General features: G+C 37.9%; 1 protein-coding gene across 2 annotated transcripts in view; it reads left to right on the top strand.

Annotated features, from left to right (window-relative positions):
* Window positions 1-19536, top strand: part of Ipo11 (importin 11) — a 184346-nt gene that overhangs the window by 119622 nt on the left and 45188 nt on the right. For both annotated transcript variants that reach the window (XM_036207023.1, XM_036207022.1), the window contains one exon: window positions 16491-16586. In XM_036207023.1, the coding sequence (XP_036062916.1) occupies window positions 16491-16586 (96 nt within the window). The remainder of the gene's footprint in view (window positions 1-16490; window positions 16587-19536) is intronic.

Below are 19536 nucleotides of genomic sequence, written 5' to 3'. Positions count from 1 at the left end.
ATGCGTTAGCAAGTGATGGCAGGGGTTGGGGATTTAGCTCCCTGGTAGGTAGAGCACTTGCCCAAGCAAGCGCAAGGCTCGGGAGGAAGGGAGGGAGGGAGGGAGGGAGGGAGGGAGAGAACGAACGAAAGAACGAAAGAACGAAAGGAAAAGTAAGAGGACCAGTGGGTAAGAGTATTTGCTGTGCAAGCTTACGGGCCTGGGTTTGAACCTTTAGACCTTGTGAAAGCATGAGTGTGTGTAACCCCTGAGCGCCTGTGGGAGATGGGAAGCATAGACGTGAGAAACCCTGCGAGCTTCTAGGCCAAAGAGATCCTGTCTCCAACAAGGTGGGTGGTGAGGGTGGATGACTGAGGTGGTCCTCTGTCCTCCTTATGTAAGACATGCATTCATTTATAAAAGATTATAACAGTATTTTCCTCTGCACCCACTCTGGAGGGTTTGTTGTTTAGTTCTTTCTCCCTGACTTACGATTTCAAGGTGGGAGGGGTGATTATAGTAAAAAACAAACAAACAAACAAATAAAAACCCTTTATTTTCTTACATTATTTATGACTGAAATGAATGTTTTTTTGTTTTGTTGTTGTTGTTGTTTTTGGCCTGAGGCATTTTTATTAATGTTTCTTTTCATTAAGTCCTCCACATTCCTACTGTTGTAGTTGTTTTCATAGCTAAAGGTACATTTAATGGAAGAAAAACCAAACAGTGCAGAAGTATATATAGTAAATAGTAAAAGTTTCTTCATGCCCCCAAACTGAAACCCTGCCTTGAAGACATTTAAGAGAAGTATAATTGTATGTTTGGAGTTTAGAAAAATCTGTATGATGGGGCTTTTATTTGATCTTAAAAGTCCCAAAATTAAAGACTCCGATGATATGAGACAGAAACTTAAGCAACAGTTTTAAAAATGGATCATTTTATATGTTTTTATAGGTAGCTTATATCCTGATTTAGACTCAACCAGAAAATAGTTCTATTGATAGCGATCTGTAAACGGAGCTACAATCGAGCACGAATGTTTTCATGAAGTATTCATTTTGTACATTGTCAGAAGGTACTCGCTTTAAAAGTATTAGTCAGCTTATTTTTTTCTGTCTTTTGGCATTTTAAGTTTAAAAACATGAAGTATAATAGAAGTAATGTGTGTAGTAAGTTTTTACAACGATTTGCTTATTTCATGTTTTGAGTAGTCTTATAAAGCTTACTTGTCCATTTTCTAGTTATCTATTTCTTTACCATTTATTACAAGTTCTTGCCTCTACCGTTTATTAAATGTTCTTGATTACAGTACTCAGGAATAAACAGGCTCCAGATTAAAATAATTACATTTCAGGAGGATACTTTAGAAACTGAAGACAGTTTTCCATTGAGCATATAAGCAGTGGTTAAAGTCCCAGGGCCATTTCATGGAAATCTTTTTCTCTGGTAACTAGGCTACCATTTATAACTGATTTGTGGAATTTCACAGTCATAGCTCTGCCTTTTGGAATAACTGCAAACCACTGACACTCTCCTGTCACTGTAAGAGAGACATTTTTCTACAAATGTGTGTTACCAGAGGATACTTCACATGAAGTGACCAGGAAATAGAAAACTCCACATATGATGGAGAAAAGGCCAGGATGAAGATCAAGGAACCCCATGTCTTCTAGAACTAAAAGACTGCCAGTGTTTTGATAGCCAGAGGCTAGGTGGTGGGCAGTTTGGATAGCCATTGTGAGAGAGTGAGGTAGCTTTGTTCTTGTGGGAGGTTCTGTGCTTCTCATGTATAAAGTTCCAGGATTTCTTTTGGTTAGTCCACTGGGTAGGTGTGGGTGTGTGGTTTTACCATCTGTTTGTAGGAGTGTGTGCGCGCACGCGCTCTTGGAGGCCAAAAGATGGTTATGGATCACCTGAAGCTAGCGTTATAGTACTTAAATCACCAGAGGTGGATTTTGAAATCTGAATTTGGGTCCTTTGTAAGAAGAGCAAATGCTTTTAGCCACTGAGCTATCTCTCTGGTCCCTAAAAAATGGTGGGAAGGAAAAAACCCTAAAACTTATTGATGTATAAATTAATACGGGGGGTTGGGGATTTAGCTCAGTGGTAGAGCGCAAGGCCCTGGGTTCAATCCTCAGCTCCACCAAAAAAAAAAAAAAAAAAAATTATTACGGAAGCAGATATGTCCATGTAGTCATACTCTGATCAAGAAACAGAATGTTCAAACAAGGTATTTGCATGTATTTCCTGAACCTATGAATTGTACATGGCATCCAAGTAGTTAAACTTTGAAGTGAAAGATCCACATGTAATTTGTACATTTTAATTCCATTTTCTTACCTGCACAGCAGCACATAACAGTCGAGTCTTACATATGTATTTATTTTTAGATGATGCAGGAGCATAAGAAAAGGGGGTGGGGGAAGCCTAGGTAACCTCTTAGGAGATACTGAAAAGCAGCTTTATTGTTATGCTCCTCTACTGGATATTCCCACCATCTGCCTCATGCGTGGACCTTGTTACTAGGCTCTAGCACCTTGTCTTCATGCTGTCCTTCAAATAATCCCACAGGGAGTTGTAGTGCCATGTGTGCTGTGAAGGAAGGAAGGAAGGAAGGAAGGGTGTGTGAGACAGAACATCTCTATTTCCTACTGAATAGTGGCTTCTTAGCTCCTCTCCAGAAGTCTCGGTTCATTTTTCTTTCTTTCTTTTTTGTTTTTGTTCTTGTTCTTGTTGTTTTCAGACTATCTTATGAGCTGTTAAGGCTAGAGGAGAAGAGTCTAACTCACTTTTATTAATTGTTCAGGATCCATCTTCTTGATGATTTTAGTTTTAGATAGGTAATTTCTGGTATTATTTTTATAATATATATGCATTATATATTATGCTGTTTTCAAGCATAATATACAAATACAGATTTCAAAGTGCTTCCTGCCACTAGTTTGTGCCTCCCTCCTCCCCCGCCCCCATACACCTTTTGGTGAATTTTGAGGCTGGATCTTGCTATGTAGTCTACATTGGTCTGGAACTTGTGATTCTCTGCCTCAACCTCTTGAGTGGTTAAATTACAGGCATTCACTACCATACCTGGTATTTACCATTTTGCTAAAGCTAGTAAGCATGTATGGGTGCACCCTTAATGTCCAGTTAAAAAGTGTGAATGAGAGGCATGTGGTATACCTGCAGCTGGTCCCAATGTAACTCTTACCTCATGTGATAAAGTAAAGGATACTATATTTTTAATAGGAAGTAATTTTAAAAAATGCGAGACCTTATATGCCAAAGGTCTTGGCAGGGTTAGGGTGAGTTCTCTTTATTCCTCTATCTGTTGAGTTTCCAGTACACAGACGTAAACCTTAGTCTGCTCTTAGTTGTATGTATCTTTGGAAAACTTGTTGCTTTTGCCAGATAATTTTCTATGGCAATTGTTTTTTCTAGCCATAATATGTAAGGCTATATTTCTTTGTGTAAATAATAAATAAATAAACAAACAAACAAATAAATAAAATTCTTAGAGAGCTTATGCTTTGGCTTTAAAAACCTTTCTTTCCGCAACTGCTTGCTTATGAAATCCTCTTAAACTCAATCTTCTAGCATGGTGCCACTTAGAGTTTTATCCTTTGTTTTGTTTTTTGTTGTTTTTGTTTTGTTTTGTTTTTCAAGACAGAGTTTCTCTGTGTAACCAGCCCTGGCTGGCCTGGAACTCACTCTGTAGACCAGGCTGGCCTGGAACTCAGAGATCTGCCTGCATTTGCCTTCTGAATGCTGGGATTAAAGGTGTGTGCCACCACCGCCCACCAAGCGAGAGTTTTGTTCTTAATGTAAATAGGACTGACCTTGCAGTTGCAGGCAGTAGAACTCCCAAAACAAAGTTTGTGAAAGAGAGGTGAGGAGAGAAGAACTGGCCAAAATGCTGTTGGGAGCTTGCATTTTTTAACTGTAGAGGAAAATATGGACAGATATAAATCTATGCTTTAAAACAAAAGAAAGAAGCATTCAAATTTTTCAAAAGAACCCTCTGAAACCAAGTGTGATAAAGCATACCTACAATTCCAGGATTTGGGAGGGTGGAAGCAAAGGGGTCAGAAGTTAAAGGTCATCCTCTGTTGCAGAGTAAACTCAAGGCCAGCTTGGGTTACGTGAGAGCCTGGCTCAGAAACTACAACAAAACACTAGTGTGTGCTAGGGAAGATTTACAGATGAATTACAGAAAGCTGTGAGAGGAAGTTTTCCGGTTTGAGAAGCCCCATGGGTGTTCAGACTAGGGATAGAATTGGCCTGTAGCACAGCATCAGCAGTAGGAAAGTAGAGATGTAGAAACAAGGATTTCTGGAGGGAAATGTGACAGAATTTGATGATGAGATTTGGAAGGGGAATGAGGAGAAAGAGTAGAATTGATTGACTGGGTAGGGTAGAAATTTAGGAGAGCCTGCTTCTACTTTTCCCCCTCGTTCTGGTTTTTACTTTTACTTGGGAGGCATCACCTAGTGTAGATGTCTTGAATCTGAGATGCTTGTAAGGTTGCCAAGAGCAGATGGGAGAGGATGTGGATGTAGTTAAGATCCCTGGGGGGGCGGGGGGGTGTGTTGGATTTTGTTAGGGAGCCTGCTTAGAGCAGGCCAAGATAGCCTTTCTGGCTAGAAAATACATATAACAAAGTAGTCAAATTTTTGTTTATGTGAAGTTGTTAATTACATAGTTTCTTTTCTTTCTAAAGACAGGGTCTCAGTCTGTAGCCCTGGCTACCTTGGAACCATATATAGACCAGGTTGACTGTGAACACAGATATGTACTTGCCTCTGCTTCCAAAGTGCTGGAATTAAAGGCTTTCTCCACCATGCCTTGTTACCATATAAATATTTTTAAATAATTTGAAAATACAGTCTAGAAAGATGGATCAGTGGTCAAGAACACTTTCTCCTCTGATAGAGGGGGACCTGAGTTTGGTTCCCAGCACCTAAATGGTGGCTCACAGTCATTTATAACATCAGTTTCAGGGGATCCAATGTTCTCTTCTCGATTTCTGAGAGCATCAGATAGTCACATGGTACACCTGCATACACACAAATCAAGCACTCATGCACATAAAAATCTTTAAAGACAGTACTTTAGAGAAATAGTTTTTCCTCTTATTTAAAATTTTATCTGTTTCTTGCAAAAATTTTTAAATATCAAGGTTGCTGGGTTTTGCTTAGTTTTTTCTCTTATTTTTTTTAAGAATTTGATACACTATATTTTGGTCATATTCACCACTCTATCTCACCAACTGTGTCTTTTTTCTTTTTCTTTTCTTTCTTTTTTTGCCACTAAGCCTCATTTGTGCAATTTTGTTTTGTAAACTTTGCTGCTATCTTTGTACTTCATTGACAGGTAGCTTCTTACCAATTGTTGTTATTCACTGATTAACTCATCGTTAATAGTCAGAGTTGACTTTTAATTATGGAACACTAACTGGGCCTGGTGGTGCACACCTTTAATCCCAGCACTAGGGAAGAAGAGGCAGGTGGATCTCTATGAGTTCAAGGCCAGCCTGGTCTACAGAATGAGTTCCAAGACAGCCGGTGTGTGTGTGTGTGTGTGTGTGTGTGTGTGTGTGTGTGTGTGTGTGTGTGTGTGTAACACTTTTCTAGAGCATATTATCCTCATTTGGGCTGAGCTGTGTGACACATGGGACTTCTTCAGGACTTTAATCCTGAATACAAGTACCTTTTCATACAACTTTAATAATGTTACTACAGAAGTCTTTTTATTTGACTGTTTTAAGTGTATGGGTGTTTTGCCTGCATGCTTGTCTGTGTTCCATCTGCATGCTGTGCCTGTTGGATGCCCTGGAACTGGAGTTACATAGACAGCTGTGGGTGCTAGGATGAACTCTGTGTCTTCTGGAAGAGCAACCCGTGCATTTAAGTGCCAACTATTTCTCCAGCCCTGATAATTTGCTTTTAAAAATTTGTTCTAGGGAGTACCTTTTGATTTCCTTGTAATTACTTATGATAAAGCTTTACTTTAAACAATTTTCAGCATTTACAATGGTGAGATCTTAACCTGATCCAATGATTACTAATCTCTGTTAAATTTCTTTATTTCCCCTCTTTTAAGAAAACCCAGATTGGAGATGGAGCTCAGTTAGTAGACTACCTACCTAGCAGGCATGAAACCCTAGGTTTGATTCCCAGTACCACAAAAATCAGGTATGATGTGTATAGGGGAGGCAGGAAGATCACAAGTTTGGAGTCTCCCCCTTTATTACTTAGTAAGTTTGATACCAGCTTAGATTATGTGCGCCTTGTACTAGACATTGGTCATTTCATTTTCATGCATGTCCTTAGTATGTCCTATATGAGTATGTCCTACATAAACTTAGTATGTCCTTGCTGGGCATTGTTTTCTATGCATGCATAATCTTTCTCTTGCAAAATGTTAAAGGACAGAAAATTCTACTCACCCTAAGATACAACGTGTGGGTTGAATGAGAACGATGCCCATAGCTTGTATGTTTGAATACTTGGTTCTCAGTTGGTGGACCTAGTTGGGAAGGACCAGGGTGGGTGTGGTCTTGTTGGAGGATCTGTGTAATGAGGCCGACTTGAGGCTACAGTGCCATTCCAGTTAGCTGCTTGCCTCCTCCTCGCAGTTCTAGATGTGTGCTCAGAGCTGTTCCTGCCTCCGTACCTTTGCTCCAACATCATGGACTGTAAAGCCCCGGTACCTTACGTCCAATTAAAACACGTCTTTTGTAAGTTGCCACTGTCTATTTTTTTTATCTAAGTGTGGTGGTTTGAAAGAAAGTGGCCTCCAAAGGGGGTTGCACTAATGGGAGATGTGGCCCTGTTGGAATGGGTGTGGTCTTGCTGGAGGAAGTGTGTCACTGTAGAGACGGGCTTTGAGGTCTCATATATGCTCAAGACATACCTAGCAAGCTGACTACTTCCTGTTGTCTGTGAGTTAAGATGTAAGAACTCTCAGCTACCTCTCCAGCATCATGTCTGCCTGTATACACCATGCTCCTTGCCATGATGATAATGAACTAAACTTCTGAAACTGTAAGCTAAGCCGCCCCTGAATGAAATGTTTTCCTTAATAAGAGTTGCCGTGGTCATGGTGTGTCTTCACAGCAGTAGAAAAGTAACTATTACACTATATATTGATCATCTTTTCAAAAAATTATGTTAGTTTTTTTTAGTGTACCACCTGCAAGAGTCATTTTTTTGCTTCTACAATATGGGTGCTGAGGTCAGTCTTCAGTCTCGCTGCTAAGTGCCTTTACCCGTGGAGCCATCTCATTAGCTCCATATCCACCAGCTTAATTATTTCTTACAATGTTAGAGATAATGGCTTGGGGATGCGGTAGAAAGGTTATGTGCCTGTGCAGTAACAACAAACAAATAAAAAACAGATAAATACCACACATTAAAAATCTTTGTAAGATCATTGAGTTACAGAAAATAAGCTTTGTTGTAAGGTAGTGAGTTGTGGGGCTGGATTTGATTGTTTGCTTGGTTGTTAAGGCACTGACAACTCTTCCAGAGGACCTGGGTTCAATTTTCAGCACCCACATGGGTGGGTCACAATTGGCTGTAACTTCAGTTCTACGAGATCTAACATCCTCTTCTGGCCTCTATAGAAACCAGGCTCACAAGTGATATACAGACATACATGCAGGCAAAGCATCTATAAGCATAAAAAAAAATTTTTTTAAAGATAGTGATTTAATGAACTTTGAATTATGAATGTCTAGGTTCTTCTTGTCCAGATTTTCTTAGGGGAACTAGATGTCTTCATATGCTTTTTTATGACCATGCAGAGAATTACTATATAGAAAGAATTGTTTCCATTTAGGAAACAAAAATATTTACAGCCTATATTCTGAAAAGTATTTGAACAGTGTAAACATCAATACTGTCATAGTTTCATGCTGTGGGGATTCTGGGAAAAAACTGATGACTCTGGCTTCCTTGCTTCCTTTGACTCTTTCAACAAACTTCTGTTGTTTGTTTATTCTTGTTAAGTTGTGTAAACCAAGAGATACGGTGGAGAATGTATTGCCTGGTCGTTGCTTTTAGGTTTTACTAGCTTGTTTCTTTCTTAAATTACCCCCTGTTCTTCTTAACAGTAGTATTTAAGATAGTAATAATTTAAGAATGATTTCAGATATTAAGTAGGTATGAGTTGTGATTGGTATGATTAAGACCTGTTTAGATAATTTTAAAGTGGTTAAAGTTCTGATTCTTCTCTTTGGCCTGCTACTGTGAATATTTTAACTTATAAAATTGTACTGAAAAATTGATTGAAAACATCTGTGTTTCTACTGCCTATTTTCTTCCTAGCACAGGAGGATGAAGACAGGGTGAGAATTTTGATGTCATCACTTAAGCCAGAGACAAAAATTAAGATCATGCTCTTAGATGATTGGTCAGTATAAAATGCTCACAGAATCACATATATGAACAATTTCTGCCTACTGTTAAATACACTGGGCCGTGTATGTATGTATGTATGTATGTATGTATGTATGTATGTATATATATATGTATGTATATATATATATATATGTATATGTATATACACATAAATACAGAGAGAAGAGAGCAAGAGAATGGTGCTGTATGATAATTGTGTAAACAATTGATGAATCCCCAGAAGGGCACATGGGGACTTGTAATGTTCTTGTACCTTTTTGTTAAGGGTCTATAGCTACAGAGAAACAGAGATAACTAACAGACAATAAAACTATCTTCAAAATATATTAACTGAGAAAAGAGTGCCATTTTCACTAGTTCTATATTATTACAAAAACTGTGGCTAATTTTTGATTGTTCATTAAGCATAAGGTCATTTTGTATTTAATTACAGAAGATGTTTACTTAGATGATATTTGAAAATATCAGACAATGAAAAATAAATAATTTATCAAGTGAAAAAAAAATACTCAAAAAAACAAAAATGGACAGATAGGTGCCAGGGACCCGTTCACCTTAACCAAATAAGTATTAGAACATTCTGCTTATTTTGTCTTTGTGGATTAAAAGCTTTGTTGGATTTCTTTTTTTTTCTTTTTCTTTCTTTTTTTTTTTTTTTGAGCTAAGGATCGTTGGATTTCTAAGGACATTTAGCTTTTTAAACATCTATTGTTTGAGTTCATAATGATATAAGAGGAATAATTTTAAACTAGCTCTTTTAAAATCAAAGTAAACACAGAAAATGTTGATTTTGTATATTACCAAGTTTTCAGAAGCAAGGGAAAAATCACTTTTCATTAGGTCCCATAATCTATACATTTTTATGTACCTTCAGGAAATATTAACAGTTTGAAACTAGTTTTATTCATGTGTATTTTAGTGAAAAGAGGAACTAAATGAAAATTGTATAGAATTAGTTTATATGGTCAAATGGCTTTTATTTGCTGATTTCAGGTTTTTGTGTCTTCACACCTTTAATCCTTGAGCACATGTAGAGTTAGTTACCACACAACAGTTATCCCCTGGGATCCATAGGAGATTGTTTCCGGGATCCTTTGGATAAAGTTTGCAGATACTCAGACCCCATGTATAAAATGGTAGAATTGCATATATAGCATGCACACCCTCCATACGCTTTAAAACCACCTCTAGATGACTTAAAAAAAATCAGAAACAGCATAAATTCTGTGTACGAGATACTTAGTGGCTAAAATAATGAAAACTCAGTACAGATATACTTTTTTCCCTAAAGTATTTTGATCCATGGTTGGTTTGCTGTATAGATGTGGGTCCTGCAGATAAAAACGTCTGAGTATGCTTGAACAGTACAAGCCAAGGTTTTTAAAAAGCCCGTGTTGGTGAGGAGGCGTAGGTCAGGGATAGAATGCTCGTCTGGCAGGCTCAAGGCCCTGGATGTAAGTCTTAGCACGGGCACAGGAGGCCTGTGTTCTTTGTGTGGCACCATTGGTCGCTTTTATAGTCCTGTCTAAATCAAGTACGTAGGGGAGGAAAAGCCAAAGTGACGGGTCCAAGGAAGAACAGACTTAGGTCGTCAGTGTGGCCTCTCTCAGTTTCGCTGGGACTCTCCAGTCTCCTTGATGGCAAAATTCTTGTATTTTTTTAAAAATGAATTTCCACAAATGGATTTATGACTCACTCTTTCTCTGTGTTCTGGCTTATAACCAGTATAATCAGTTGCATATTTCTTATCTATCTATCAGCTATTCATGACTGTGATTATCTCTACTTGTTTGGGTTTTTGTTTTGTTTTTGTTTGTTTAAATGTTTTTAAAACATTTGTGTGTGTGCTCACACATGTACCATAGCACCTATGTGGGTATCAGGTGCCACAGGTTACAGGTCTAATGAGTGAAGGTCTTTTCTTGAATTCAGGACAGTATTGTGTTCATTGGTGAGAGAGTAGTCAGGGAAGTGTTCATGATGGAAGTGTGAGGGAAGGAGGCAATAAGAAGGGCAGGATACGGAATGTTGGTTTCTGCAGGGCTACAGTGCGACGTAGGTAGCTCTCAGGTTATATCTGAGGGATTGTTGATTCCTTAGGCCTTCATAGTCAAGGTGAACTGTCACTCTCAATAAGCAGCAGTTTGAGGAGTTAAGAACTAGGTCTGGCATCAGATTTGAGTGGGTGAGTCCAGGAAGACTGCGGGAGATGACACACTGGGAAGTCAACCCTGCTCATATATGTAATGGGGTGGTTTTCATGAAACAGGAAACAGTGCCTAGTTCCTAGAATGTGCTTCCAGAAGTGACCAAAGCAAAATCATCTCTAATCCTTTTTCATCCTATTCTGTCTTATAGCTTTCTTTTGATTGTTTCTATTTTAAATGTCCAGTCACATTAAAAAGCATAATTCCAGAAACCAGCATGGATATGAGGTTAAGACACTTACTTCTAAGCTTGATGATAGACACATGGTGGTAAGAGAAAACCTAACCCTGTTAGTTGTATGCCCGCTATATGTACCTCACTCGAAATAAATGAATGGAATAAATGTTTTTAAAGTTAAAAACCCTAATTCTAGAACTATTGTAAAACTCTTATGAAAAACAAGATTGATTCTTAATTTATGCCAGGTGTTGGGAGAGTGTTGTGTGTTCTGTTTTTGTGCACACGAGCAGAACAGGGCTTTGGAGCCCCTGGATCTGGTTACATACCAGTGTTTATTATTGCTGCGGTGAGGAGCAGTCTTCAGCAGCTCAGAGATTGAAGGGAATCCACGGAGTTGGAGAACTAATCACTCAACTTGACTTTTCTACCTGAGGGTGTAAAACTTAATTCTCTGGGGCCATGAGCAGGGCTGAACTTAACTCTTGGGAATGGTGAAAAAGGGAACACACACACACACACACACACACACACACACACACACACACACACGAGCAGGGCTCAACTTAACTCTTGGGAATGGTGAAAAAGGGAACACACACACACACACACACACACCCCTTTAGGGTCTGTCATCTTCTCTCTGTCTCTTTGGATCTTTTTTTTACTTCTATCCAGAAGTATCCCTTCTGTCTCTCTCGATGTTTGCCTTCTACAACTTTCCTGGTGTCTTGCCTTGTAAAACTTTCCTGGTGTTCTCCTTATATCGTGTCTTTACTTTTCCCTTACAGCTTATATACTCCAGCAAACTCTTTCAAGCAATCTAAACATTACAATGTGATTACATTCCAATTTTGAGTACATGATTACAATGAATGCATGTGAAAAACAACATGTTTTCCATAACCCTTACATGATTAAACATTTTATATATTGTAGGTGAGAAACAAGTTGTCCCAAGAACCCTCATGTCCCAAGGACCCTCATGCATTCAGAGTGTAAGCAAGCAAGGTATTTTTCTCAGCCAGTTCTTTTGCTGGCAGTCTGCATTTTGCAGTTACAAAGACAAAATCAATCACATTATTATTTATCTTATAAGGTAATCTTATAAGAAATCTTAAAAGAATCACAAATCTAAATTTTTATATATGAAAAACAATCCGCTGTACTTTAAATTCTTAGGGTACATACCCACTCATCAGGTTTTTATGTCAGGAAGCTGAGGGCAGAAATGGGTACAAGGAATTAATCATCACCATGAATCACCAACCCATCCAAGCAAGAAAGGTTCATCAGCCAGCAATACAGGCTGCCAGTGTCCTTGTTTCTTGACCTCAACAAGTCCCTCACTCAACTTTCTAAACTTTAAGTGGTTCCCCAAGATTTTCTGCCTTAAAGCCATTAACAAAAGCACCTTAACCTAATCTTGCTACAATTCTACATGCCTAAATTCTTTCTGAGGGTAGTGGTTGCATCATTAATCTGCTTTAGCAGCAATGCTTGAAAAAGTTAATCACTATTATTGTAAGTACCAGTAACACAGCCGAGTGAGGGGCTAGAAACCCCCTGAGAATCTTCATATAACCCATAGATTGTGAGGGATGTGGTGCCCAGGAAGGCAACAGTCAGCTATGCTCAATAACAGCATGAGGTCCTCATAGTCCTTGGGGCTTTGCCTTTCCAAGGCTCACTCAGGTATGACTTTGACAACCACCCAGCTGTGTCTATGAGTTCCAGTGCTGCCCATTGGTCCCCTTGCATGGCCTCTGACAGTTTATAAGCTTTCTGAGGTGGGTGTTGGGGACCAAACTGCCCTTCTGCAGAAGCAATGCATGCCTAGCTGTTGAGTTATTTCTCCAACCCTAGAAAAATCTTTCTAAAAGGCTTCATTAGGAAATGTTACAAGTTAGGTTGTTACAAGGAATGCGTGTATAGTAGTAGCGTTAGAAGAGTTTGTAAGTCTTAATGCTTATTCATTTAAATATATATTCTGAAGTCTGGAGTTGAAATGCACACCTTTAACCCCAGCACTTGGGAGGTAGAGGCAGGCAGGTATTTGTGAGATTAAAGCCAGCCTGGTCTACAGGGTGAATTTCAGAACAGCCAGGGCTACATTAGAGTCACTGTCTTTATACATACGTGTGTGTGTGTGTGTGTGTGTAATATATATTTAATATATATGTTTAATATATTAAAGACACTCATGTATATGTGTGTGTGTGTGTGTGTGTGTAATATATATTTAATATATATGTTTAATATATTAAAGACACTCATGTATATGTATGTGTGTGTGTGTGTGTGTAATATATATTTAATATATATGTTTAATATATTAAAGACACTCATGTATATGTATGTGTGTGTGTGTAATATATATTTAATATATATGTTTAATATATTAAAGACACTCATGTATATGTATGTGTGTGTGTGTAATATATATTTAATATATATGTTTAATATATTAAAGACACTCATGTATATGTATGTGTGTGTGTGTAATATATATTTAATATATATGTTTAATATATTAAAGACACTCATGTATATGTATGTGTGTGTGTGTGTAATATATATTTAATATATATGTTTAATATATTAAAGACACTCATGTATATGTATGTGTGTGTGTGTAATATATATTTAATATATATGTTTAATATATTAAAGACACTCATGTATATGTATGTGTGTGTGTGTATATATATATATAATATACACATATATAATATATATATGAAAGTCCATACTGCTTTGATTTGTAGTTTCCTCTATTATTTGAAAACGCTTTTCCCCAAACTGCTTAGTGAGTAATAATTAATGTGCTTCTTTTTGAGAATGCTTTATAAAACTTGAGTGGTTTGGCGATAATTATACTATCCAACTTGTCTTTTTTACTGATTACAAAATGTTTCCTTTCCACTCTATAGTTCCTCCTCCCTAGAGTCAGCTTTCCCATTGAAGCCAGCCTTAGTTCCTTTCTTCTCTGGCCTGTAGAACTTGGAGCCTGTCTCCCCCTCCCTGGCACTTCAGGGATAGTTACTGCTACAGAGCGATACTTCATAACATTGAGGTTGCCAAGTAACTGTTAGGAAAATTCATAATTAATATTTTGAGAAAACGTTGACGTTTCTTCCTTAGGAAGTTTTCCCAGGAGTGAGGTTGATACTTAGAGCTGAAGTTAGTAGAGAAGGCAGTTTAATATATTCTCCCTAAAAATCTTGAAATAGATGTATGGGCAAGATCCCTGGGAAGGGAGGGCGGGTTTTTTGTCTTCATAAGCCAGTGCTGTCAGCACTGTATGAAGAAGAAGAAATCTCTATGTGATTTACTTCTCAGTGTGAGGGAATGGCCATATTCTAGCTGCTTAACATTTGTCTTTAGACCTAAATCTAGGCTTCATTTACAGGCAAGGACACTAAAGATCATATAATTTGTAGCTAAATTTCTAGTGAAAATCATGGCTATTTTTTCTTAGTATATATCTCACCAAATCAAATAGGATGTAGACTGAATGTTTTTAGAAGGTATTTTTTAGTTCTTACATAAAGGAATCACAATGGCATAAAATAAGATGTTCTACTCAAACAAGAATGTATCAGAATGATATACATCCCACTAGTTGGGACTTGGTGCATTTGGTGATTGGGTTCTCCAAAATGTGGTCACATTTGAATGTACAGACACAAGCTTCTGACTGTACAAAGCAGGAAGTGGCCCAGAATGCTGACCTTAAAACGATTTACTGAACGCTTTGTGTTGTTTTTTAAGACAAGGTCTCACTGTGCAGCCTTGGCTAGCCTGGAACTTACTATGTAGACCAGGCTATCCTTGATCATAGCGATCCACCTACTTCAGCCTCCCAAATATTGGGACTAAGGCATGCATCATTATACCCAGTGCATTCACTGAACATTTAAAAAGTTAATCATGCATATTAATAAAGTCAAGTTACAGGGATAATGGTATAATCCTGGAGGCACTCATAATTTATTCAACTACTTTTAAATTCCCATAGTATAATTAAATTATACTATATGGTAGTAGATGGCTGCTTTTACTTTTTTGGAATATCAGTTATATAAGTTAGGGTTTATATATAGCAAAAGTATACAATTTTTATAAATTTGCACCTTTGCACAACCTCTGCCATGCTCATGATAGGAGTTATATTATTCAAAATGTTACCTTGTTCTTTCCTGGAAAACCATTGATCAGATAACCTTGCCTTTGAACATTTTGTAGGCATAGTTACAAAGTATATAGCCTTTTGAGTCTGGCTTCTTGCTCTCCATGATGCTTTGGTGAATCACTCATGTTGCCTGGCAGTTCTTTTTACTTGCTGTGTGTATTCTGTTGAATAAATCCCACAGGCCTACATGTGCGCTCAAGTTTATTCATTGACTAGTTGGTGGGCATCTGTGAGTTGTTAGCAGTTTGGGACTGTTAAAGTAAAACTATCATAAATATCTGTATAGATCTTAGAACATTCATTTGGATCTTAGGTAAATACTCGGAAGTAGGATTGCTTAAATTTATTTAAGTATTATTGCTTAAAATATGACATGTTTTCCAGTGTGAATATTGCATTTTAAGTTCTCGTGAACAGTACGTGAGACTCTTTGTCCATCATCTTTTTCATTGTATGGGGGGTGTAAATGTGGGGGCTTGCATCTGCGTGCACATGTGGTCTAGAGACAAGCTTGGGTCTTGTTCCTTAGGAGCCACCCACCTTGTTGTTTGACCTGGAGCCCCCCTTCTGGGCTGTGTGGGCAGCAAGCACAAGCCAGCCTGTCCTTGCCTTTCCAGCATGTACTGTATCAGTTTAGCCATCTCCAGACCCATAGTATTGCCAGACTTCTTAGTTTTACTTTTAAATAAAATTTATTGTGATTTCAATTTGTACTTTTGTAATGCCTAATTATATGCAACATCTTTTCAAACTATCCCCTTGACATTTTCTTGGTAAAGTGCCTGTTTAAAATTTTTTTTTCAAACCTTTCCTACTTCAAAATGAAGTTGTTTGTCTTCTAACTGATTATTACCGATTGTTCTGAATTCTTTATATGCTGGATCCAAGTTTTTGCCAAATGTTTTAACAATATTTTTTTCACACTGCATGTTTTTTTCTTTTCCCTTGACAGTGTCTTCAGAAAGGCAGAGATTTTTGTCAGCACTTTTGGGTCCCTGGTTATAAAATTAACACAAGACAGTTAGAAAAAAGAGTAAAATCGGTGTGTGGGGGAAGTGTATACAATACAATAGAATATATCTCTGTCTATCATCCTCTGCTTATTCCTATGAGACAAGCATTTAACCCCAGTGATCCTCCTGTCTCTACCCTCAAAGATAGGGCTCCAAACACATACACAGCTGCACCTGCCTTTTTATGTAGATGCTGGGGACTCAAATTCAGGTCCTCATGCTCACATGGTAAGCCCTCCTACCCTCTGACCCATCTCCTCTGCCTTCAGTTATCTTACCTGATGTACTCACTCATCCTGTATTTAAAGACTAATAATCTTGCAAAAGAAAAAAATTGCTGATATTATGTGCAGTTGTAAAAATAATACCTTAAAGATGGTTTGAAAGCTTTTTTTCCTGTTTCAGTACTAAATTTACATATTCAAGATCGTATTTAGAATTTGTAAAATATGTTATTAAAATACTCTGGCTAATGGGGTTTGTTTTCCTTTATTCTAGTGTTATCCAAGATAAATTCTGTGGAATTATAAATATCTCTGTGGAGGCTCTTCATGATGTCATGACAGAAGACCCCGAAACAAGAACTTACAAAGAGTAGGTATATCATTTAATTAGTCATACTTAAATTGGGGGAATTAAATACATGCTGCCCGTGAATTTAATTCACAATATGAAAAGTGTAATTGTGTCTTTTATACAGTTTTTATTTAATCTGTTTCTTTAGACAAGATGTCATGGGTTCCCAATTGACCACGAACTTGCGTAGTCAGAAATGATGTTGAACTTCTGATCTCCTATCTTTCACTTCCCAAGTACTATAATTGTGTCCCCTCTCCAGTACCTGCTTTATATGTTACTGTTACTGGGGTTGTATGTGTTGATGAGCATGCTGTGCCCTGAGCTATATCAATAGCTATATCAAAATAATGAACACGGAGTTTTCTTCATTATTTTGCTTATAATATTTATTTGATATTTAAAGCCTAGCTTTATTATGATATTCTAAATTGAGCTTCTTTGATACAATAATCATCATTTTTTGACTTGGTAATAATTTGTTTTTTAAATTGAGCTTTTGACAGTTAAAGGCTGCTGGAGGTGATGGCATTTTTCTCTAGGAGTGTAGTCACTGAGAAGTTGCCTATGATCTAGTATATGCCCACACATGTACAAGCAACCCCACTTAATCCCCACTTAAAAGACATGAAAAACAGGAAGGGAATAGGGGTTCCAAGGGAGTGGGAAGGGGTTAGAGAAAGGAATAAGCATAAATATGATCAAAATGCATTATATACATATATAAAATATCCAGAGAAGAAATTTAAAATATTATAAATAAGTAAGTTCCAAATATGATCTGGCATAAATTTCTTTCTAAGGATCTTTTGAATAAGTTCCCCCTTTCAAGCAAATAATGAGGAAAAAGGGATGAATTGTTTTGTATTTTTGTGATTAAAACATCTTAAAATGGTACCTTTTGGGTACCTTGGTGCCTTTTAAGTGATTGACTAGTTTCAAAAGGTAATAGTTAAAATTATGTTCTTTTGGTGACTAGTTAGGCTGTGGGAGACCAGCTTCCACATTTGTTTACCCCGGGGACTCTTGAGTTGATGGATAAGAGACTTAGCCATATAGAGAGGAGAGAAACAGAAACACAGGATAGCCTCCAGTGGGCCTGGATCCTTATGCACTGGCCCAGAGCTTTATTCAAAGGGGCTTTTTATAACAATGCCAAGGGGAGGGGCAGAAGGCCTCCCCATTGCTAGATACAGCCAAGGGTAGACCCTTACAAATACCTGGTACTCAGGCCCATGGTCCAGTCATCCTCTTATACAGTCTTGTTGGTTAAAGCCACTAGGAAACCTTGGTGGGCTCCAACATTAGGCAAAATACGTCCTTAGAAATACCGAAGGGTAGCCAAGCTTAGTGGCACTTGCTTTTAATCTCAGTAAGTGGATCTGAGTTCAAGACCAGCCTGCTTTACAGAGTCCTAGGCCAGCCAGGTCTACATAATGAGACCCTGTCTCAAAAACACAAACAAACAAACAAAACAGTGATGGGACTAGAAAAATGACTCAGCAGCTAAAGATCACTTCCTGCTTTTACAAAGTTACCCAGGTTCAGTTTCCAGCATCCACATAGCTGTTCACAACTGTCTATAACTCCAGTTCCAGGGGATCTAACACCCTCTTTTGACTTCTAAGGACATCATGTGTAAATGTGGTGCACATATGTACCTGCAGGCAAACTCTCATACATAACAAAATGAAAATAAATCTTGAGTACTGACAATTTTATACATATATCAACTTGAATTTTTAAAATTAATTATATCTTCCTGTTGGTAGCATTTATTATACCTTCTTCTTACTATTATATAAATAAAGATATTTACCTGTAATAATTAGCAAGGTTTCATGAGATTGTATGCTGCTTGACATATTAATGCAAAGAACCTGTTTTCTTTGCTCTTTACAAAACCCATTTATAACAAATGGGAAAGATTGCCATTTGAGTCCTGTTTTGTTGAAAACACTACAAGCAGATACATGTGGATCTTATTAAACATAAAAATATCTGACATGTTATTTTGAAGAATTATTATGAAATAGAAATATCCAGCTTTTTATGATTACAGAAGTAACCACTTATATACATGTAGGGAATATGCCTTTAAAGTTAACAGGAATTGTTAGCTCTGCTCTAGCACCATGCCTGCCTGCCTGCCTGCCTGCTGCTATGCTCCCTGCCGGAGCAGTCGTGGACTGCTCAAACCTCAAATTAAGTGTTTTATTTCACAAATTGCCTTGGTCATGACAAAACACAAAGTAAGAAGTTGGTACGGGAGTGGACTACTGTTATTATAGACTTGATCATGTGGGGTTTTTGGAGGAATGTGGAAGACTTTGGAAATTTGGCCCAGGAAAGCAGTTGGACACTGTAAGTGGAGTTTAACAGACTAACACTAGTAGGATCTTGGGAAGACAAGAGTTCTGAGATCAATGTGAACTATGGAAGCTCAGCTCAAAAAAGTTTCAGAGGGGAGCAGTATTAGAAACTAAGCTAGAGACCATTCTTGTGATAGTTTGGCAAAGAATGTGGTTGCTTTTTGCCCTTGTAAAAATCTACCTGAGGCTAAATTGAAAAGCTTTGGACTAATGTAGCTAGCAGAGATTTCAGTTGACTCTATCCCGTGGTTATTACTATTCACTCTTATGCATGTCTACAATGAAGAAGAGCAAGCAGGGCAAAAAAAAAAAAAGAGTTTGAGGAGGAAAGATGGTTTTAAAAATGATATGTGGCGCTGGTTACTATGCAGAAAGGTCATGAGGCATGACAAAACCCAGTGTCAGTATCAGAGCTCTATCAGGAGGAAGTGGGAGGGGTAAAAGAACCAGGCCTGGGGGAAAGCATGTGCAGAGAGCAGAGAGAGGGAGCAAGCTAGAGATGGGGGCCAGAGAGAACAGAACGAAGAGAGGGGTTGGGGTCTGTGTCTGGCTCTTTAAGATGGGCTTACAGAGCTACACCATGCATGTGCAGATTG

The sequence above is a fragment of the Onychomys torridus genome, chromosome 15 (assembly GCF_903995425.1).
Source record: "Onychomys torridus chromosome 15, mOncTor1.1, whole genome shotgun sequence".
NCBI lineage: Eukaryota > Metazoa > Chordata > Mammalia > Rodentia > Cricetidae > Onychomys > Onychomys torridus.
This window is presented reverse-complemented; position numbering and strand designations above follow the sequence as displayed.